Source organism: Asparagus officinalis, chromosome 3 (assembly GCF_001876935.1).
Source record: "Asparagus officinalis chromosome 3, Aspof.V1, whole genome shotgun sequence".
Classification (NCBI taxonomy): Eukaryota; Viridiplantae; Streptophyta; class Magnoliopsida; order Asparagales; family Asparagaceae; genus Asparagus; species Asparagus officinalis.
In genome coordinates, this window is record NC_033796.1 from 67,550,014 (window position 1) to 67,575,009 (window position 24,996).

General features: G+C 36.7%; 2 protein-coding genes across 2 annotated transcripts in view; one reads left to right on the forward strand and one right to left on the reverse strand.

The window, feature by feature from the left end:
• Nucleotides 1-5,925, forward strand: part of LOC109834291 (probable protein S-acyltransferase 23) — a 29,416-nt gene extending 23,491 nt beyond the window's left edge. Inside the window, 5 exon segments of the mRNA XM_020402274.1 lie at nucleotides 2,116-2,196; nucleotides 2,405-2,503; nucleotides 2,637-2,715; nucleotides 2,804-2,952; nucleotides 5,333-5,925. Of these exon segments, the coding sequence (XP_020257863.1) occupies nucleotides 2,116-2,196; nucleotides 2,405-2,503; nucleotides 2,637-2,715; nucleotides 2,804-2,952; nucleotides 5,333-5,521 (597 nt within the window). The 3' untranslated portion in view covers nucleotides 5,522-5,925.
• The window catches only part of LOC109834292 (L-galactose dehydrogenase), a 19,618-nt gene continuing 844 nt past the window's right edge, over nucleotides 6,223-24,996 (reverse strand). The window contains exons 3-5 of the mRNA XM_020402275.1: nucleotides 24,333-24,632; nucleotides 23,216-23,344; nucleotides 6,223-6,752 (exon numbers count right to left, since the gene is read on the reverse strand). Of these exons, the coding sequence (XP_020257864.1) occupies nucleotides 6,618-6,752; nucleotides 23,216-23,344; nucleotides 24,333-24,632 (564 nt within the window). The 3' untranslated portion in view covers nucleotides 6,223-6,617. The remainder of the gene's footprint in view (nucleotides 6,753-23,215; nucleotides 23,345-24,332; nucleotides 24,633-24,996) is intronic.

A 24,996-nucleotide genomic window follows, 5' to 3' on the forward strand; every position in this document is an offset into this window, starting at 1 on the left:
TTATGTGTTTTGAGTGGGTGGGTGGGGAGGAGTGTTACTAAGGAAGTATCTTCGATTCAATCGAAGGATGCACCTTCAAAGCTATGTTATACACAATCAATTTACTTGATCCACTATGTTCACTTCGATCTATATGTTGTGGATGGTATATAAATAAAAAAGTAGGCATATTGGATTATAGTTATTCATGCATTAAGTTATTGTAAAAGTAACTGTTCTATGACGATACAACCAAAGAGAAAGTGAAAAATATATGTTAGAAGTATTGAAACATCATGAGTTTTGTTTTGTAGATATCTTGAGACATTTAGGTCATGATGAAGAGTGTGAATCATCCATTAGAATAATCTAATCCATGAATCAAAAAGTGCAACTTTAGATTGAATATAAGGTGACACCTTAGGATCCTTTTTCATATGGACACATGCACACACTTATTGCATGCATGCGCACGAGCATGTGCGTAGATCTCCACCCATGCCCATGCTCATGCCCACACAGACACACACCCACTCATACATGCGCCCACCACCCACTCGGGCATGTCCTTGTGCACACAAATGTGTTTGTGATTGTGAGTGTGGTGTGTGCAATGTTGAAAAAAGCAGGGACAATTGCCACTAAGCGCACAAAAAGCGAAAGCGGCACCTTGCCGCTTCGGTCAGGCCTAAAACCGGTCGCAGAGCGCTTTCAAGCCGAAAATGACCTAAAATCAGTCCAAAGCAACCTAATTACGGCCGCAAGCAATTTAAAGAAGCCAAAAGCAGCCCAAGTTGGTCTAAAGCAACCAAAAGCAGTACAAGCACTAGTAGTAGCGGTTGGTGCTTAACATAGTTTTCGTTTACATGGTTTTTTCTCCTTTTTCCTAAAAGGATTCTACTTGAAATTTTGATGAAACTTAGATCAATATAATAATAATTGTATTTAATAGGTATGTTTTCTTTCCTTTTATAATTTACATTAAGCCATAAATTTTTTGACTATGTGATGTGCATATCAAACTATTTGTGAACTTTATCAATTTAAAATGTGTATATTATATAACAACATTTCATTAACCCAAGTATTGTTATATGTCTATTTCATGCTTAAGGCTATATATAAATAATCACATATGCATTTGTAGATTTTTCCTGTCCATTTTTCGCTTGATTTATAATTTTCTTTTTTTTTCCTATATTTCTTATTTTTGGAACTTTTGTCCTTATTTAAAATTAAATGAAATTAAAAAAAATTGACTTTGTGCTTTTTTCCATTTAAGCCATAAAAAGCCTAAGTGGCACGTTGTTACTTCCCTCCGCTTTCTGATTTCCATAACCTTGGGTGTGTGTAATGTGTGTCTCGCATATATGTATATGTGGATATGCTTGGTACCAAGCACAAATTTAGTGTTTCGAGTGAGGTGGCTCGTTCTCATCAACTCATTTGAATGATCCCCACTTGAAAATAATCACCCTGAATTATCCAACTCATATTACCCATTTGAATGTGGTCCCCCCTTTAAGTAAGTGGATAGGAATGAGCCGCTTGACTACCAAGCACCAAGTTTGTGATGTTACCAAGCATACCCTGTGTGTAGACACATATTATGTTTATCAGGGATAATTTGTGAATTCAAGCAAACAGGTGCTGACAAGGTTGACCTATGATACTTTTTGGTATTTGGTAGGGATACTTTAAGTTACAACATATGGATGGATTCATGCAGACTATCAAGCACCAAGTTTGTGATGTTACCAAGCATACCCAGTGTGTAGACACATATTATGTTTATCAGGGATAATTTGTGAATTCAAGTAAACAGGTGCTGACAAGGTTGACCTATGATACTTTTTGGTATTTGGTGGGGATACTTTAAGTTACAACATATGGATGGATCCATGCAGCTGATCCTAAAATTATAAGTTTGGGATTAAGGCTCTTGTCTCTTTTTTTTTTTCCTTTTTTTTGTGATATCTGTGGTACAGCCGTTGACAGTTGGATTTCCTTTTCTCCCCTGAATGCAATGGCACTGTGATCTTTTTCCCAGTTTTGTACTTTGTTTCTTTTTTTTTCTCATTCAACTTTGCAGATAAGTTATGCTTGTCTCATTATCCAACCATTTTTATCTTATAGGAGGATCCTTTGTCGAACATTGATATTGACAATTCAACTATTTGGACAGGCAACTGGTCTCAGCTTTGCCCAACATGCAAGGTGATTTTATTATATTCCTAATAGTAATAAAATGTACAAATTGGTTTTGGATGATAATGGGACTGTTCTTGTTTCCTTCATTAACCAAGCCCATTGCCTACGGTACACACAGTGGGTGATTATGTCTGCCATTTTTCTTTGGTTTGCTTTGTTATATAAATGCAGCTTATTCAATGAAATTCTTATTGCTCCTGGATTTTCTCTGTAGATTATCCGGCCTGTACGTTCGAAACATTGCCCTACCTGTAAGCACTGTGTGGAACAGTTTGACCATCACTGTCCGTGGATATCTAATTGTGTTGGGAAGGTGAGTAAGTTATTATGTCACTAAAATAAAAAGCATTGGTGCTAGTAATGGACATGCATATAATTTCAGTTTGGATCATCACCATGTGGTTTAATAGTGGTCTAAAACTCAGTTGCTTTTCCTACCAATGCAGAAAAACAAATGGGATTTTTTCATCTTTGTTTGCTTGGGAACCTTGACAGCATTTATTGGAGCTAGTATTACCATCCATAGTATGTACTTCCAACCTGGATAAGGTCTGCCTGTTTTATATCTGTGATCACATATTTACGATGATTGACTCTTTATGCAAGGATACAGGAATGTGGACAGCATCACCGTTACTATCCTCTTCTGGGTCATGGATTCACCAAATGATATCTGAACATCCTGGGGCTGTTGCATTTCTCGTTATGGACAGTATCCTGCTAAATGGACTTATAGTATTGACAGTAGCACAAGCATCACAGGTAGTGCTCAAGTATAGCTCGTTTGTTCTTTAGGCGTTTCTAACATAATATATTGATTAGATCAAACTTGAAATTTGGTATAGAATCATCAGTTTGGGTTATTTTTCTTCAATGTTTTAAAAAGCTCCTGCCTAGGCCTAGACGTTACCTAGGCTACCCACTCAGGTCTTGGGAGCGCCTAGGCCTAGGCAGCACCTTATGCAGGTTGCACAGCTTAGGTCTTGGTCATGATTTCCTCCGTTGTCTCCTCCATCGTCCTCCAACCTCCAAACTTCTCCGGCCTCCTCCACTAACTACGAACACCTCCTGCAACCCTAGCCTTCAGCAAACCTCCTCCACCACCCTTAAATAAAAAATAAAAAAAGGAAATCCTCATGAAAAAGAGAAACAAATTAGAGTCAAAGATAAACAGATTAGCCGATTACGCCATGTATTAGACTATTTGTGTTTTCCTTTTGCTAATATTTTGGACATCATGCTTCTGAAATTGGGATATTTGTGTCGTTGACATTGACTTATTGTGTTGGTATTTCTTAGTATTTACTGTTTAATCTATTTACGCAAGATTGATGAATCTATGATTGTTACCTATTTATTTATTTATTTGCAATTTTCTATGGATTTAATGCACTTATTATCAATTATTGTAATTTAAAATAAAAAAAATGGAAACTGCATAGGCACCTAGGCTCTAGGCGCCGGTCAGGCACCTAGGCTCTAGGCGCCGGTCTGGCACCTAGGCCGATCAGCACTTTTCGTAACCTTGTCTTTCTTCAACGGAATAATATATTTATCATGAAGCCTGATTAACAGATCAAAGTAACTCCTGCAGATATGGCCATTATGTTTTGAAATACAATACAAATAATATATAGAACAATTTCACTCCCATCATTTTAAACTATTTCTTGAAAAAACTCATACAAATTATTTATTTCATGGCCTATGTACTTGTTCACTATCCTTGGTTCTGCTAGGTCTGAGAAATGTTTTAAGAAAAATAAGAGCTCAGTCCTTTTTTTAGGCCTGCCACCTGCACATATAGCTTTCAACCAACTTATTTCAAAATAATCTAAGTGGAGCTTAGTATTTAACTAAAATTTTAATTTCTTCTGTGTTGAAGAACATCTATAGAACAATGTGACGAGGTACATGATTGTGATTATAAATCTGAAATTTCAAATTGCTGTGACTGCCTTCCTTTAATGTTATGATGGATGTACGGATGCACACTAAGAGAGGATACAAAATGAGTGCATTCTTAGGAAGTTAGAGTTTCTCCGATTTAGGATAGGCCCAAGTCCCTACTTACCCTCCAGACTTAGATTTGCCCCTTACTATTATTTTTAGTGCTTACATGCCCAAGAACCATTGAAATCGTTCTTTGCTTGCCTCCCGAACTATTTTGGTCCCACATTGCCCCCTAAATTATCACTTCTCATAATTTTATTGAACACACCCACAAAATAATAAATTAGAGGTGGTAACTAGGTAAGTGTAGTTGATAGTCTAGGGGTAAGTGGGGACAAATTTATAGTTTAGGGGGTAAGGTGGTTCTGAAAATAGTTCAGGGGGTAAGCACGAACTTAATTTCAAACTTATGGAGAAAAATGAGGGGAAGATTTAGTTTCAATAGTTTGGGGGGGCAAGTAGGGGAGGGAGCCTTTAGGATAAAATGAGAAGGAATTGATTGAGATGGTTTGATTCTGTGCAGCGAAAGCCACTAATTCCAATTAGGAGAAGTCATACAATTATAATTAATGGAGTAAAGAGGTTTAGAGGTAAGACATTAGAACTCGGTCAGAAGCAACTAAGGATATGATATTAGTTGATGGAGGTATCGCAAAACTAAATGGAAAAAATAGGATTCAGATACCCGACCCCAAAAGTTCAGAATAAAGGCTTTCTGGTTGATATTATTGCTACGCGACATTCTTCCATATAGGCCGATGGTATTATCAGAGTGGATTGTTGGGCTGAATATTCATAAAAGAACTAGAATATGGATCCAGTATGTTGACTAACCATATTTTTGTTCTACACGCTTCACGATGGAATCTCCTAGTCCAAGACCACGGAAAAGACAGGTGCTGAATGAGATTGTTCTAGGGAATAAAACTGTATTCAGCCCTGGGAGCAATGTAATCCGAAGGAGCCTAATGAAGCACTTACTGCTGTGTACGTAACTTAAACACTAAATAGCATGTTCCCTTCGCAGGAATTATGTGCATACTGGTTGTCATAACTTATAAGTGACATCTTGCAGTAGTTTATACAGTCTAATTTCTTAGCTGACACATTTTTCTATGACATGCAGATAGCAGGAAATGCTTTTTCCATTAAAAAAATCTTAGCTGACACGTTTTTCAATGATATGCAGATAGCAAGAAATATCACCACGAATGAGCTTGCTAATGCTGTTCGATATTCATACCTTAGAGGGCCAGAAGGGCGCTTTCGTAATCCATATAATCATGGGTGCCAAAAGAACTGTACTGACTTTTTGATCCGTGGGTATAGCAACGACGATGAAATTGCTTGGCCTTCTCTACAACAGGCCACGCCATGACACTCATTATCATGAGGTTCTTCACTCAAGGAAGACATTGGATATTAAGTGAAGTAAGCGTTGCAGTCTTTTCTGCCAGCTAAATTGGGCATGCATTTATTTACGCTACACAACCAGCAAGGCTGGGATCATTTGCATTCTTTGGGGACTACATTTGGTGCAATTTTTGTTCAGTGTTTATGTATAGGTTGAAGATCTATACTGTAGCCATGTTATCTGTACAGGGAAAAAGGGATTCAGAATAATCATTGGATTTTCCATGACATTCGGTCATCTTGTAGGCGTACGGATGTCTATTTTCTATTGTTTTGTATATTTTCTGCCCCCTTGTGTATGGTTATAATTGCTGTCTAAACCTTACACTATAATATATTTTGACGGTATACCTCTATACCATACCTCGACTGATAGGGTTGCATCAATTTTATCACGAATTAAAGTTGACACCCTGGGAACTAGCCTGCAAGCTGCGTTTGCTAAAAGTTTTATTTGACATGATGTGGGGATTTTTTTTTTATCGAGTTTGGTAGAAAGTTTTGCAGAAATAAGATGGCAGCAACTAGGAGCATTTAAATTATTTAACACAAGCTTGTGCTTCGAGTTCTGATCATCTCAACCCTTATGGCACCACAGATTATTGACATGACCATATATCATGCAATGAGCTATATTATTCAACCAGTTATCTTGTTCAACACCCATCCTTGCAATGAGCTTTATTAGGAAAATGAGAGCTTTACAACAGTCGTGATTGCCTATTCTGCCCAAGTTCCGAATCTCTAAATACTACAATCTCTAGTGTTCAAAAAAAAAGTTCAATATAACAGTATTACTCTGATCTCCTTATCCAAATCCAGCTCCCTTGACAATAAAAGTTCCTAATTTTTCAATACTGCAATCTCTAGTTTTCTGACAAGCTCCATAACAGTATTACTCTGATATCCTTAACCAATCTAGCTCGCTTGACGATGAGTCTAGCTCCCTGGGACAGTAAGACAACAAACCAAAACCAGCAAATTCAGATCCCAACTTGAAACGTTTATCTGACACTCTTCTTATGCTTCAATAATCAAAAGCAGACAGGATGAAGTGGAAGCTAGACGCTCCGTTGGATGCCACTGGGCCAGGTTTGATTCTTGACAGGCTCTAGGATAGCTTCGACCTCATGCAGAATTTGCTCATCATGCCCCGTGTTTGATAGTTCTAAAGCAGCAGCAACATTCTCCTCAACCTGCACAAGACTCAGAATCTTTTAGGTAAAATAAATTGTGAGTAACAAAACAGCACATGATACAAGGACTGCAGTACCAGTTAACAGCTGTGTTTGGGATGCACGTTAGGTATACTGTACATGTATATACGAGTCTGGATGTTCAATGAATGATATAAGGATGTATTGGAACCATCAACTTGATATTTAGATAGAAAGTTACTGCACAAACTGATTCATGTCCATTTTTCATGTAACGGTAGTCATACCTTAATAAGATAAATGAGGTAGCACTAATATCTATCACTTAGCTGCATAACTATGGTCAGAAGAAAGCACTGAGATGAATTTTCTACTTCCAATTGAAAGATCAAAAATAATAATAATAAGAATTTGTTCATTCTTGTTCTTTTTTTCATTATCTTGATTCTTGACCTATGAATAAATGTAAGTAGCTAATGACAACTCTGACAAATTAAAGTGCTATTCTAACCACAATAATGCGACAGGTACACGTTGCATGCATTTTAGCCATCACTAGCCAGAAAAGTCAAATAACTCGGGAGTACTACTACTCCAGTTTCAATGTTCATTGCAATACTGCTCCCAAAGAACCCAGTTCATATGTTCAAATGCACAAAGGGTGTAATATACTATTGTAACACAGCAAACATATGACTTCATGCAACAATATGTATAATGTTGAACAGGTAAGAAATTAGACCCGACTTTAAGATGCCTGATAGATGGACAATTACGCTGTTGTTATATAACTAGACATAGAATTATAAAATTTACAGAGAATTGAAAGGAAGAAAGATGAGGTACTAAGGGTTTGTTTGGCTGTTTTCCAAAAATAATGGAAAACCAATTCCACCTAAAATAGCCATTTCCACGGGTTTCCATCTTTTTCTTGGAAAAGTGATTTTTTATTTTTGTTTGGTTCACCTTGAAATCAAAGAAAAGAAATAGGATTCCAAACATTCCATAGTTGGTGTCACAATTACAAATAGAAAACGAGGTACAAACAAGATACCAGTGAAATTGAAGTCTAAACAGCTTCATTTTCACATCTCGGAGAAGATCCCCCCACTTTGATCCACAACTACTTTAAACCCTTCACAATTTAGGCAAACCACCACCATATCACAATATAATTATAGATAACAGCAAAGATCGCAGCTTTTTGACAAAATCGACATGAACCAGGCTACTGGAGCATTTTTTAGGGTTTCTGGAAAAAGAGAGCAAAAATGAGAAAGATGAGATGGTTATGGGGAGATGAGAATAACTCCATGAATTAATTTGCACAAAAAATGACCCTACCAACCTCCATAACATTTAAGGACAAATTTTCAAAACAAACCTGTTTTGAAATTTATTCTCAAAAACAGACATGTTTCTAACTTAATTTCAAAAATCGACCCAGTTGACTGAAACTGGGTCGGTTTAAAAAAAAAATCACAAACTTCACGGGAGTTCAACTCCCGTGAAGTTTTGTTATGAGAAAAAACTTCACCAGAGTTCAACTCCCGTAAAGTTTGTGAACTTTTTTTTCAAAAACCGACCCAGTTTCAGTCAACTGGGTTGGTTTTTGAAACTAAGCTGGAAACAGGTCTTTTTTGGGGAATAAATTTTAAAACCGGTCTGTTTTGAAAATTCCTCCTAACATTTAATGCCCATCATCATTTCCCCAATTCCACGAAAAAAAACTCGGAATTAGGTTTCCGAGTTTTGCTGACATCATCACTGTTTGGAGAAAATTTTCCCAAAATTTTTGCAAGAGCTAACCAGGATTCTGGGAAACCAAATGGGGAAAATCGATTTCCACGGTGGGGCGAAAACCTTCCAAAGTTTCACCCCCAACCAAACACGTCCTTAACAGAAACCGTAAGATAGATGAACCGTAAGGGTAAATGATCATCATTAGAAAAATCTAGTAAGCGTCTGTAATGGAATTTATATCAAGGGAATACAAGTGAGTTTTTCATGCTCTAGGACAGTCAAGCTGAGCACCAACTGGACAGTTTTGCCGCATGCTGATAACTCAAAAGGGAACAATCATATTAGGCACATCAGATCATGAACCATCAGTAGGTGAGGTTTGACATGGTAAGCATCTATGCATGCTGGCAGCATCTTTAATAAACAAATAAAACCCCAAGGGAAGAATCTAACTACTGTTGTAATGTGATAGAATTATATGTGATCGTCAAGTAAATTGATAAATGACAAATTATCGAGCCCAAGCTCAAAAATGGCTTGCCATACCATGAAACTTTTATTCTGCATGTAATGAGTTCCTCTAAACTCTTTCTTTCCCTTAACTATGACTTTCTATAACTAGCCACAGAAGGATTAAGAATAAGGAGTTTGATAACAAAGCCACTTGGCCTACCATGACTATTTCAATATCTCATCCATTTCTCATGCCCGTGGAAACGATCTCATATCCAGTGCCTTTGGCAAAGAGTTCTTAGGAATGATAATTAAAATTAGCATGAACGCCAAGGAAGTGAACCAATTAATTACTCTAAGACTGTTAGAGAAATCTCTGAAATTTGCTCATAAAAAAGTATCAACTTTGGTGACCAGCAAAGATTCATATATGCATTGAAACAAGGACAAACATGGCATGTGGATTACCTCTAGACACTTGATTTTTTTTTAATTGCCTCTAGAAACTTCACATTTGATCATAAAACATTTAATTTTTTAAAAAAATACCTCTAGACACTTCACATTTGGACAATTTTAAGGCAATTCCTGGAAACAACAATGAAACTCTTAGTAGTAAACTAAGAATAACAGTCTCATTGCAATTTTGGTGCAAGCGTATGCAAGACACTGATACTACAATCTTTTAGACCACTAAGGTTACTTATCTGAAGTCGGTCCCAATTTCATTACTTGTTACTAATTATATTTGTGACTAAGTACATATTTATGTCCGTGTATCTGATTTTTAGAAGTTTTCTATATCAGCCATTTTACAACAATTCGACAATTTTTAAAATTGCCCCAAAAAAATATAATAATAATAATAAATAAAATAATTAAATAAATAAATAAAAGGACAAAATTTTAAAACCGACCTTTTTTCAAAACTATTTTCAAAAAACGACATGTTTCAACAATATTTGTCAAAGCCGACCTAGTTTCAGCCATCGAGCTGAAACTGGGTCGGTTTTGACGAAAGAAGTTTCCAAACTTTACGGGACTTAAAGTCCTGTGAAGTTTAGCAGCCATTTAATTAAGCTGCTAAACTTCACGAGACTTCAAGTCCCATGAAGTACGTTTCAGGCTCATTTTCCAGAGAAACTATTCTCTGGAAAAAACGGCCTGCAACTCCCCGGGACTTCAAGTCCCGTGGAGTTTCACTCTGCCTATATAAGGCAGACACGATCACTCCTGTGACCCACGCCCTCATATCCCACGCAACCCCTCTCCTAAACCAGACACCCCTCACCCAAACCCTAGCTGCTCTCCTGAACCCGACGCCCCTTACCCCTGCCCCTTACCGGCGCCTCCACCACCGACGCTAAGACCAGCACTATCACCAGCCCCACCGGACATCACAGCCAGAGTTCACCGAAAATTAAGGCATCGTCAATATTAAGGTAAAATCTTTAAAAAAAATTAATCCTAATTTTTTGTATATTCTCACAATTTTTTTGGTGATTACTTGTAAAAATTAGATTTTGAAATAAATTTGGAATTATTTATGAATTTTGTGAAGAAAACTTAAATAATATTGTGTATGAAGTTAGAGGGGAAATTATCGAAATTTGTAACCGTGAAGTTACTACAAATGTTTGACATTTGGTTAAAATTATAGGTTTCTAAAATCGATCTAAGAGATTTAATGGTAAGTAACATTTTTTTTTTTAGTTTTTCATGTAATATTGATATTGAATTTTTTACTCTTCAAAGGTAACGATGAACGATCGAATCGTAATTCTTTGTTCATATGATGGAAAAATTAACTATCTCGGAAATAATATGTCCGTTTATGAAGGAGGTGTGACGAAACCGTTGTTTATATCAAAATCGTTTACTTTCAATGAATTGGTTAATGACTTACACAAACTTATATTAATAAACTCACGTGAGTATCACCTTAATGTTATTTACCATTATTCTATTGGGGGAACAGAATAAGCGGCATTCAAATTTTAAGTGACTACGATATGGGTCTCATTAGAGTATTACACAACGAGAAGCGTTCGGTAAAATTATTTATTGAAAAACATAAGAAAATTTTGGGCAAATCGGTGAATCACGATGGAATGTATTCCTGCATGTTGGAGGACCTTAAAGTTGACTCTGTCGGTTTTTTTTCTCCGCAACAAGATGAAGGTTGGACACTGTCACAATATTTGAGTAGTCCTTCGTTTGTGGGCACTTCAAATGCATTCGATACTAACACGGCCCATCAAGACGATAATGCAAGTGTCGAATCCAAGGATGGTGATGAAGATGATAGCTTACAAATTAATAGCATGACGTGTTTGATAGATCGTGATGAAATGGACAACCAATAAATTGACGAATGTTATACTAACAATGAGTATGTCGTGTTAGAGGATCTACCACCCGATGAACTTCATGGAGAAGAATGAATTGATAACTCCACGATGAAAAGTATTCCTATCGGCAATAATATCGTGTTGATGATACACAAAGCGAGGAATTCTCATTCAAAAAGGGAATCTATTTGAAAGCAATGAGAAATTATTCATGCGCTTCGTTTGTGGGTCATCCAAAAAATATTAAGTTTAGGCCAACAAAAAACAATGCAACAAGCTATAATGTGGTTTGTTTTTACCGTAAAGATGGCGAAGAAGATGATAGTGATGGGCATCACGACGACAATGCGAAGTGTCCTTGGAAGCTTAATCCACGCTTGGATGTAAGAGTGGGCGGGCAATTTAAGATCACACACTACAACGGACTCTACATATGTAGCAATCCTCGATTAGAGATAAATCATAAACACGCGTCTGCCTCTTTCATATATCGATTGATTATGCCTAATCTAAGGGAGGATCTTGATCTAAGATCAAAGGATATTTGTCTTTTAGTGCATAAAGCGATCAACTTGGATGTATTATATAACAAGTGTTAAAATGCTAGGAGGAAGGCGATGATAAAAATATTCGACGATTGGGACAAACCTTATAAAATCTTACCACATTATCTCGAAGCACTCAAAAGAAAAAATACGGGGACAATCTATAAAGTATCATTAGACCATGTTGATAGCGGAGAACAACGATTCAGATGTGTATTTTAGGCATTTGGGCCTTGTATTGAGGGTTTCGGATATTGTCGTCCTCTTCTTAGCATTGATAACACCAACTTGTACGATAAGTACAAAGGCGTATTGCTTGTTGCAACCGGAGTTGATGCAGATGGCGGATTATTTCCTTTGGCATTTGCAGTGGTTGATGTTGAAAACACAGAGAACTGGGCGTGGTTTTTTGTATGCATTAATATCATATTCCTAGTGTGGAGGTGCGGTCTTAACACTCCAACAACATTTCCCGTCGCCCCGGCAACATCATTATTGCTTGCAAAATATTAGGGACAATTTCAAGAAGCATGGAAACGGACAGGTTCAAGATTTTCTTAAGCAAGCCGGTTGTACAACTGAAAAATTAGTTTATGATCAAATACGAGAGAGTATTAAGTTCATTTCACGAGCTGCACATGAATGGATCGAAACTAGTTTGGGTCCACACAATATTGATAAGTGGGCTTTATGTGAAGATGGCGGGAAACGGTTCTGCATGATGATTACGAACGTTTCTGAGAGTTTTAATGGTGTGCTTAGGGGAGCACGTGGTATGCCAATATAGTCACTAGTTGCTAAAACATTTTACAGACTTAATAAATTCTCTCTCCAACGTCGCACACTTGTGCAAATATCCTCTCAGAGCTCACGCTGAAGGTTGAAGACAAATTAACGGATCGGATTGTGCAAGCTCAATTATTTCATATCGTAAGATACAGTTTTAATCAATGGGAGGTCATTGAGGGAATATCACATAGAGAAAGTCGCTCTTACAAAGTCAATATGCTAGTGGATCACACGTGTATGTGCACTTGCAATGTACCGTAACTATAATGGATTCCTTGTTCACATGTTATCACGGCTTATCTGATCAACAAGATGGTGCGAGGATTTTATATTATGAATTCGTCGCAAATTGGTATTCAACTTATAACTATCAACAAATGTACAAAGAATGTTTTCGTTAACCATATGATAGTCGACATTGGGCACAAGACGGGCCACGGATATTACCTCCTTTGTATAAAAGATCAGTTGGGCGCCCTCGTTCCGTACGAATTATAAATAGTATGGATGACGATCGAGAAAGAAATAGGAGGAAAAATAAGTGTAGTAGATGCGATCAACCGAGCCACAACAAAAACAGATATCCAACTATGATTAGGCGTTGATTTCTAATTTTAATGTTTGTTCTTATGTGACAATCATATTTGTAATGTATAACCTTCTAATAGTAATCATTGTTCCCATGTAACATTTATTTATTATAATATGTAACATTCTAATATTAATCCTCATTCTCATGTGACATTCGTTTGTTGTAATATGTGAAAACGACTAATATTAATCATTGTTCTCATGCGACATTCGTTGGTTGAATATGTGCAAACGAATATGATTAAGTCATTCAACAGAAATATCTAACACATTGTCTTTTAATATTTTAATCTCAGATACACGGATTATGGATCCGGAGCCGATACATGACGTTTTGTACCTTCAGACGAATCATTGTCCACACGATATTGGCTTGGGACAGGTAAAAAGTTTTTCGTATATATATTCCTTATTTTTTGCGCTAATTTTAAATTTAAACAGTAATATACTTAATCAATTTTGTTAATGTGCAGCCCGTATGTGACATCACCATGGTCGATCATTCACAGAGTCATTCGGCTTGGGTCATTGAGGATGAGAGAGTACTAGAGTTGATAGCTCAAGTCGGGTTCCGAGAGTGTTCGGTAGTGAGATATATTAGGCTTGATTGGTCGCTTATCAATGTACTGATTGAGAGATGGAGGCCGGAGACTAACATCTTTCACATGCATATAGGAGAATGTACTATCACATTGCAGGACGTAGCCGTCATACTTGGGCTCCGCATCGATGGCCCAACAGTTACAGACACCGATAACCATAATTAGGCTAAAGTATGTGATAGGCTTCTTGGTCAGGTTCCCGACTTGAGGAGTTGTGCGATAAAGCTATAGTGGCTTCGTACGACATTTCAAGGAGATATATCAGTTGATGCCACGGTTAAGACGCTTTAGTATTATGCTCATGCGTATGTATTACACATGATAGGGTACATGTTATTTTCTCATGCGAGCAAAAATCTTGTACATGTACAATGGCTGCCACTGCTTGAGGATTTTGGTGTATGCGACGCACTATCATGGGATAGTGCGGTATTAGCATACTTATATAAAGAACTAGGTAGAGTCTCCTTGATGCAGAATAAAGAATTCAAGGGATGCTGCACATTGATACAGATTTGGTCATAGGAACGCGTTCATATTGAACGATCTACTTTGCTTGTGCACCGCGACCTACAATGTTAGTTTCCTTTAGCATACAGGTATAATTGTCCACATAATTTTATTCATATTGAATTTGTACTCATATATTCTTTATGCCAAATAGATATAACGCATGGTACGCTAAGTACAAATCAGCGACGCGACATATAGAGTTTTACCGAAATAAGCTTGATGGCCTCTAACACCAACAGGTAGATATAAAACTCAATTCGTTATGAATATTATAGCTTTGTTGTTGATACTGATAAATGTTTTATCTTATTTCAGTTCAAGTAGAGCCTCTATTCACCGTGGGAGCTCGATATGTATACTCTTGCACCCATCTGTCGAGATAGTCCCGACTTGTGGAGAACCAGAATTCCATTGATATGTTGGGAGATTGTGGAGATGCATGTTCCCGACCGTGTGCTACGATAATTTCTGCGCTCTCAGCATGTGTCGGATCTTGTCGAGATGATCGATCATAGGCGACGACCTACATCGCATCGTACGGATTGGGCCGTATTCCGTGTGGCCTACATAAACAAGTGGATTCATATGTGGGATTTCATACAGGATGAGAGAGATACAGGTGTTGACTATACCACGTATATGCGTTGGTATTGAGATATCACACGTAGATTGATCACACGTGACCCACAACCATCAACTGGATACCTATCACGCCCACCGATAGATAGTTACATCCATAGTGGGATGATCGAGAGAGATTATGTAAGTTTCCAAGCTAAATTAAAACGACAATTTTTTTATTAATATATTATTTACTAAATTGTGTATATATTTCTTAACTCGCAGATCAGTGCTTTTGATGACATTAAAACTGATATAAATGAACACATGCTTGACATTCAGGATTCGGCGACGTTAGGGGTCTTCAACAGGATCAAGCAGGGAATAGCAAGCGTGTTTCATAAGACTCATGTCGACGAGTTTACAGGCTGCAAGGACAGGTCTCGATCATTTGGGCAAATGTACACGCGACAACATAACCACGTGACGATGGAGCCGGTACTTCGCATGCTGATGGAGCCGATACTTCTCAGCCTCATACACAACCAGATACTCAGATCATCGAGGCTCCGGGGAAGAACAAAGGGAAGGAGAAGAGAGGGAGAGGAAGGAGAGGAGGAATTTTAGGTTGTATGTGATCTTATTTTGTTAAAATTTGTTACTTTTATGATTTTTCAAATGGTATAATTTTGTGGATCGGTGATTGTTTATATATTTGATTTTCATGGTATTGTTTGATTTGTGTTTGATTCGTGGCTGAATTTTAAGAATATTGTTGTCATTCAGTATATATGTGGACAACTTGTTTGATTCAGTAATATTGTTTGATTATTGTTTCATTCAGTATATATTATTTGATTCATGGCGAAAATTTCATGTATATTGTTGTGAAATGCATTTAGGAAAACCGTTGCGTATATAAAAAACATGCACAGCAGGCTGTGTATATTTTTTAAAACCTGCAGCTTCACGGGACTTGAAGTCCTGTGAAGTTGAAGGAGTCTGGAAATTCAGTTCAAACTTCACGGGACTTCAAGTCCCGTGAAGTTGTTATGAACTAAGAAACTTCACGGGACTTGAAGTCACATGAAGTTTAACAGCTTAGTTAAATGATTGCTAAACTTCACGGGACTTTAAGTTTCGTGAAGTTTCATATTTTTTTCGTCAAAACCGACCTAGTTTCAGCCTGACGACTGAAATTAGGTCGGTTTTGACGAATATTGTTGAAACGGATCGTTTTTTAGGAATAGTTTTGTAAATGGAACTGTTTTGAAAATTTATCCTAAATAAAAATTAAAAAAATTTCGGCGTTCTGTATAGCATTAACAAGTAGTAATTTTTGGAATCAAGGACTGATTTTTGTCAAGGCAAAATGGTACATGATGGATGGTTGTGCAACTTGATACCAGACTTACCAGTTTTCGTCCACAGCACAAAACTTAAAAAAGAACATGAAGAGAAAGGTAGAGATTGGATAACCTACTCCTCTATACTTATAGGAGGATCCAAAGATTCATTATTCTTGCAACAAATATCACTATAGCATTATTACTATAGCAATAAAACTGTAGCACAAAACAGAATATTGTAACATTTTTAAAATACTATAGCATTGCAAAAAACTGTAACATTTAAAAAGAATTACTGTAGCGGAAATAAAAAAGGGGGTCGTGCTTTGAACGGGGTGCACACTAGTTTAAAGGAAAGGGAAGACGTCTATCTTTAAGATTAGATAACTAGAGTTTTAAGGAGAACCTTAACCTCTCTCACCAAGAAGCAAAAGAATAATAAAAACTCGATACTTGGCCTACATTTCTCTATCCTCTTGTTACTTTTATACCATATGATGCGGAACGGAGGGGCTGATGAATAGGGTTCAGATGAACAGTATCCATAAATAGTAACTTTCTCTTTTTTAATTTTTTTTTGTAGTAATAAGACCAATAAAGAAAGATAAAAGGATAAATATGTTAGATCAGATTTACTCAGAGCATCTAACCTCTGAACATAATGGAAAAGACAGGTTTTACATATGGAGGCCTAATCAAAAAAACATGGCTTCACACCAATAGAATCACTCCAAAATCATCTCTCAAACTCAATTTTTATTCATCAATTTTCTATCTCTAAAATAAAATATTACAATCCTTTTTATGGCAGTAAAATAAATCCTAATTCTAACTAATAGATTTAATAAAATCTAATAAAATAATAAAATGACAAATCTAACCAAATAACTTATCCAATCCCATCTCAAATATCTAAAAAGTATATCCTAAAAATCCTCACTAATTTAATTTGTTAGACATCCTACACCAAATCTCCCTCTCTTTAAATCCGACGTCCGCATCAAGAATGCTAAGAGATCATTGGCTTCCGCGGTGTCATCACGAAGGTTCTTTGATCTTGCTTGGGCTTTGAATCTGGTGATAATTTGAGTTTATGAAGTAGATCAATTTTTTCTTCTTTTTTTCTTCTTTTTTTTTGAGAGAGAGAGAGAAGATGGATCCTTCGGCTATGATATCAAATGATGCAGAACGGAAGTGATGATGAATAGTGTGCAAATGAGCACTACCCATAAACAGTAATTTTTTCTTTTGATTTTATTTATTTTTTTACAATAATAAAAGACTAAATAAGGAAAGGTAAAAGATAAATCGGTTAGCCAGATTTTTTTTTTTTTTTGCCCACAGCAGCTAACCTCTAAAAATAATGGAAAATGCTATATTCACACAAGAACGCCTAATCAAAAAATATGGCTTCACGTCAATGTAATCACTCAAAAATCATCTCTCAAACTCAAATTTTAGTCATCAATTTTCCATCTCTAAAAGACCTTTTATACTAGATTCAAGAGCCTCTTCCCATATGACAAGTATAAAGAAATTTTTCATTACCTAAATCTTCCAACCAAATTTCATTCTATTCATATTACTGATGGTTTTTATCCTCCTAATTCTTGATGATGACATAGTTAATGTTACCTCATCTTTTATCTTTAAAAAAATTTCTTTATGCTTAAATTTCCTATTAGCTTATTGTTTATTAGTAAGCTTATGAAACATAATAACTGCTAAGTAACATTGTTCTTTTCTTATTATGATTTTTAGGGCCTCCAGACCGGGTCTAGGATTGGTTCGAGTTATGAGAGACGCATGTACTACCCAGACGATAATGTGTCACCTTCTAGTTTTGCGGCAGACTCTTCTAATACCCCATTACAGTGGCACCAACATCTAGGACATCTCTCCTTACAGAATCTTAGATCGGTATTGTCTATCGAGTCATCAGCGTCCTCCTTAGAATATGAGTCGTGTGAGTTAGGAAAGCATCATCATGTTCCCTATCCTAGTCAAGTCAATAGTTACAGTAGATGTGCCTTTGAACTAGTTTAGATGTTTGGGGTCCGTGTCGTTTTCCTTCCCTGAGTGAATTTCAGTATTTTTATTATCTTCGTGGATGATTTTTTGAGGATGACATGGTTGAATTTATGGACAGAAAGAACTCAATTTGCTAGTGTGATACAACTTTTTATAATGAAATAAAAACTCAGTTTTCTACTTTTATTCATGTGTTGCATGATAATGCTCTTGAATACATGAAAAGTGAAGTGCCCAAGTTTTTTGTTTCAAATGGTATTATTCACCAAACTTCATGTTCGTACACCTCACAATAAAATAGGATCGTCGTATGGAAACAAATACGCATTTTAGATGCCGCTAGGACTTTGATGATTCACAAGCATGTTCCTAAGTATGTATGGTTTGATGCTATTTTTTGTGCATCTCATTTGACTAACTATATGTCGTCTTCTATTTCTCATGTGAATATCCCTTTTTCTTATCTTTATCCTGATAAACACATGTTTCTTGTAGTTCCTCGTATCTTTGGTTGTACTTGTTTAATTCAGGATATGCATCCATGTTTGGATAAGTTGTCTCCTAGGTCAATCAAGTATCTTTGTATTCCAAAATATCAATGTTGACCTAGAATCTTACAAATACATAACTTCAGTTGACGTTGCTTTCTTTTAGCCAGTCCCATATTTTTCTCTATTGAGTAAAGGAGAAATTGCAACATCTATTCCTCTCTCAACCTATGTCAAGTTCTGGAATGGAGGAAAAGTCTACATCGCCAAAGCCAATATTGGTGTATACTAAAAGGTCGGAGGTAGCAGGACCTATCTCTTCTTCCACTCATCCTCCGTCCGCAGCTTAAGGTCCTACACATCAACAACTTTGCGTTCAGTCTGATCTCGATATTCCTATTGTCTTAAAAAAACTAAATGATCCACTACTGCCCATTTTACTTCATTTTTGTTTTTTATGATCGTCTTGTCCTATATTTTCACTAGTTTATCTTATCCTTGTCTTTAATTTCTATACCCATGACTCATCAAGAATCAATTTTAGTTTCAACTTCAAAGCAGACTATTGATGAGATGGATGCTTTTGTTTCTCGAGGGACTTAGGACTTGGTACTTGCTCCCTCGGGATTCAATGTCGGTTGTCACTTGGTATTTACTGTTAAATATAAAATAAATAGTGTAGTAAATAGATATAAAGTCAGGCTTTTTGCTAAAAGCTGTACTCAAACATATAGGGTCGACTATTTTGAGACTTTCTCTCTAGTCGCTCGACTCAACTCCATATTCTCTTCTCTATTAATATTAATTTGGAATGGCTGATATTGCAGTTGGATATAAAGAATGTCTTTCTGTATAGATATCTTTAGGAGATTTATATGGAGCAACTTTTGTGATTTGTTGCTCAAGGGGAAAGTGCTATGGACAAGCTTAAGAAGGCGATATATGGGCTCGAGCAGAGTCCACAAATATGGTTTGACAAGTTCAACAGGGTTATAGATGGTATTGGATCTCAGAGGTGTCATTCAGATCATTTTGTATTCATTCATCAGGCTACTTCTAAGAGAATTGCTTTGATTGTGTAGGTTGATATTCTACTAACGGGCAGCGATGTGATTGGCTTAGAAAAAACCAAGGAGCATCCCAAGCACCAGTTTATAACTAAGAATATTGGTTGACCTAGATACTTCTAAGGATTGAAGTTGTCTATCGTAAACATTGGTTAATTCGCTCGCAAAGAAATTACGCGTTGGCTCTTTTGAAGAGATTGGTCCTTTGGATAGCAAGCTCGTGAGTTCCCCCATGAAGAAAGATTTAAATGTTTGGCAGAGAATGGTGAACTATTTGAGGATACCAGACAGTACACTAGGCTGATTGACAAGTTGATATATCTTACTGTCACTGGAACATTATTTTATTTAATAGTAAAATGGCCTTGTATTTGGCTTAGATATATCTTTTGCCGAAGATGTTGTGATTCAATTCATGCATAAGCCTAGAGAGGTTCACTGGAGAGTCACACGGATTTTAGCTTACATCAAAAGCTCTTTAGTAAAGTTTACTATACAAAAAGCATGGACACATTCACATTTTGACCTCATCAGGTTCAAGTTATGCAGGAGATAGAGAAGACATGAAGTTCATGACCAAATATTGTACATTTGTTGGAGACAATCTTATCACGTTGAGTAAAAAGTAAGATGTGATGCTATCTAGTGCAGAAGCTAAGTATCAAGCAATGACTCATGCTACATGTGAGATGATATGGTTGAAGATGATCGAAAGACTTGGTTTTCTTTGACCAGATCCCATGCTTAAGCATTCTGATAATCAGCCTACCATGTACATAGGAATGAATCCAATTTTTCATCAAAGGATTAGACATATTGAGGTTGCTTCATTTTATGCAGGATGATATAATGAGTTGATATGCACCCGTTTTATTCGTTCTTCAGAACAGTTGATTGATGTATTCACCAAGGCTTTATCTTCCAAGATTTTTCTCCTTTGTGTAACAAGCCAGGAATAATAGATATATATGTTTCAACTTGAGGGGGAGTGTTAAAAGTTAGTACATATTCGGGCGTAGACTAGTATTAGGTTACCTATCAGTGTCCATCTATCTCTCGTATATTATCTATTATATGCTCATGAATAATACTATTCAATTACACTCTTATTTATTAGCACTCCGATTAGAAGGTTATAGGTGGTAAAAAATGCATACTGTCAAATAAGATCATCACCATGTGCTCCGCTAGAGGCAATTTGGTCATTTCAACACAATCAATGAACTTCATGAACACCACAAGGGTCCACGAGTTGACTAAGGACAAGCAACCCCAAGTCCAAAGTTAAACAGGCTAAGATTTGGCTCACTTCGCCTATATTCAAGTATGGTCGCGGAACTAAGTAATGCGGACTTGATAACCTTGCCCAAGTCCTAGTCTCACATCGTAGTTACTCCTGCATAGCAATGTAACCTCGTTCCAACTTTTGCCTCACACAAGAGTTAACCTCGCACTACAAGAAAGATCCGCAGTCTTCGCTAGACTAGCCTAGGAGATGAACCATACCAATGGTGACATGTTAGAAGTCACATCAACGGCAACAGCGCTGAAATCTAGAGCATTAAATGCTACAGATATGCTAAAGCACAGTAAGCTATGCTGCTGAGTTGGATTAGCTCCGTGATCGATCGTGAAGCTAATAAAACTGTTACCCGACCATATTGCATTAAATGAGCTCCGACGCTGTTGCATCACTCGTTAACTTTGCTAAGTCCAAGACGATAAAGTGACTGCATAGCATCGTTCTGTATTAAATGCTAGTACAATGATGTAGCTTCGCGACTCCAAGCAACTCTATGACACCCATTGATTTCAAGCTATAAATACAACTCATTGGCCTCCATTTCAAGAACAACTCTAGATTCTTCTCTATTTAATTAATGTTGCTGCTGAGTTGTAGCACCCTTGTTGCTCGGTGATGGTGCAATAAACTCGTCTTTAATATTTCCATTATCATTCCCTTGGCTTTTGTTGGTTCTTTCTACTAACTTTGTTCACAAAGCTTGTTGTTTAATAACACCTCACTACTCGTGAGTTACTACTACTCCTTGAGAGATTACCTTGTCTATAGAGGCAAGCCCTCATAGATGAATCTAGGTTCTTCGCCTAAACGAGCTCTCTTCCCTCCAAACTCGATAACAATAGCAACTAAGGAGAACTCCACAATTTAGCAACATTGTTCATGTGGTCAACAAGGACAAGGTCGTCCCCACCGCCTCATGTGGTCAACGGGAACAAGATGGTTTCCACCGCCACAACACCTCAGAATCAAAAACTTTCTAAATTTTGCTTTCTTTTCAAAAGAGGAATAAAATGAGTACTTCACCCGGTCCTTCTATTGGCGGGAAAACAAAGGTTATGGGTCAAATTTGCTTACTATTCATGAGGATTATCTAGATTCTAGCATATCTAATTACATCTTATTTATTAACACTTCTCTTAGAAGGTTATTGGCCGAATTTGCCTTAATGTTCATGAAGGTTATCTAGAGTCTATCCTATCTATCTATCTATCTATCATATTTATCTATCTATCTATCTATTGTATACTAAAATAATTACCATGGTTACAAGCTTTTGTCACTTGACAAATTCTTAGAACTGATTTCTTACTTCCAAGCATTTTTTATAAAATATGTACCAGAAAGAAATTCCACAATATCACACAGGTATAGCACTACCTAGGTATATATCAATACACCCTCATTCATAATATGCCTCGTCCCCAAGGTCTTAATCTTTAATATCCATCCTAAACCCATCAGGTTTTGCATGTGCATTTCCTTTTTTCCCCGCCCCACCAATGTCAGCTCCACGACAACCAACTGTAGTATGTATATTCTTCAGGCATGATGATTAAGCCTGCATAGGAAGTAGTTAAAGCTAAAGGACATTATATATTAAGACAACAAGGACATTACTAAAAATAAACCAACATGGTCCGAAGGAACAAACAATGTTAACGGCACAAAACCTATAATGAGGCATATAATATAGGCACATATAATAAGTTAACCTAAGGCATAGATAGATAGAAGAAAATCTGGAAGTTCGATGCACCTCAGCTGGATACAAAGTTCTTTCCGATCTTTACGCGTATCTTATGAGTTCTGATAGTGTTTTGTATTACTTTTGCTGTATTATCAACTCTCTCCTTACGATTCATTTTCCAGCTGAGACATTTGAAGAGTATGACCACTTGATAAGTGGAAATTTCATGGAAGAAAAAGCATGACAAACTTAGATGAGAACAAAGTTACGTCCTCCCTAATTATGATTGATTATCCACTATTGAAAGGTAATCCTCTAGGGAATCCATTGATGAGATGCTAACACAATATTGCTTGAGAAGAGTTCAAGGCAGGAAATATGCAGTCACACATTGCTCAAATGATGACAGGATATAAAAAGATCACAAACCTGTTTGACAGAATTCATGCCGACAAGCACACTAGCAACTTCACTATTCATCAGGCTGTACTGGAGAGCTAGTTTTGAGATGTTCTTCCCTTTCTCCTTACAATGGAGTGCAGCAGCCCTGCAGGCAGCCTAAATGTAGATAGAACAATTAGTCCCTATACAGAATAAAACGCATATAAAAGTACCTACAGCTTAAGAGACAATTCTTTTTGTAGGATAATGCTATGACCGTCAAACTAGCTGTCCTCGCTGCGTCAAATAAGACTGGATTTTTTGCTAAGAAATGGTAAGAGTGTGTTGTATTTTTTAGCAGATAAGAATCAAAAGTTACCCAGTGATGGAGAAAAAAATGACAACTCTAAAACAATTAATTTCAAATCCTAGTGCAGCATGAAAGGTAACCTGCTAGATCAGCTATAGTTCTTGAATGTTGACCAATTCAAAACAGTTGCTTGTCTAGTTCAAATTGGATCATAGTGGGATTTTGATCTATATGAATCAGAATCAGATTTTTAACCTTCTTCAGATGCATATTTGATTGAATCAAGTAGGTCCTAGCTTCTCTAGATGTGTTTTGCAAGGAAATAAGATCTGGCTTAGGGGCAATGAATCAGCTGCGATCTCTGGATTGTATAAGCTGCTCCCATCATGTCGGGTCCGGATCTAATGAACCCCTCGAACCCCATGTAGCAGTAGCACTTGGAAAACTCCATGCTCATGATTCACATGGACATGAACAAAAAGACTAAAAGGGCATTACTGTTCTAAAAATGTTATCCACAGAATGAAGGTTAATCAATTCTTCATTTTCTCTTACAAAAGAAATGGTTGAAACAGGAAAAACTCTTACAAAACATGAACTAAAAGGAACTAAATTAAAGAAAAAGTATTTGCATATTTAAATACTAAATCAGGGTATTTCTCGAGCATCTTTAACAAGGGGGCAGGTGTGAAACTGAAAGGACTTATATGCACAAACTTTTATACATTCTTCATTACTTCTACAGCAGAAAGTTTAGCTCTGCACAAGTAAGGTCTGCACAACAGCGTGCAGCTTAAATGACTTACTTCTCTAATATTGATTGTGAATTAAGGAACAACAGAAAGGAGATATTACTTTGAGTTCCGATGACGCAGGGTGCCACTCTGGTGGACCACTCTCAGTAAGAAGGCCCATCGCCAGTGGAGAGGCAGTAATCACTCCTACACCTTTGCTTTTAAGGTAGGGCAACAAATCTACGAGAGTTGTATCATTGATGCTGTAATGACAATACGAGAGGACCACATCTACTGAACCAGGCTGTACTCGATCAAGAACATATGTAAAAATCTCCAAAGGGAGACCTGTTATTCCAACAAAACGAATCTTTCCGGCCTTTTTGAGCTTTTGAAGTGCAGGGATTGTCTCATTTACAATCTATAGGGAAGCAAAAACAGTAAAACTCTGTCAATTATTTGAATTTTTCAAAAGAAAGAATATAAACAAGTTATGATTTTATAGATTCAAATCCAAGAATTACTGAATAAGACCACTTAAGCTAACAACTCATTAGAGTTAGGTACTCCTCGAAACCGATATATATAGTACAAAATTGAAGTAACATCTGAACAGTGACTGCTTATCATTAATAATCTCAGATCTGCTAGTCGACAACCTCTTTGCCAGAGGGATGCCCATAACACATCAACATAAAGATTCGAAATCGAGATGATCAATGCGCCACTGAATAACCTGAACAAATTTTTAATAAATTTTTTGAACAAAATAGATCATGAAATTA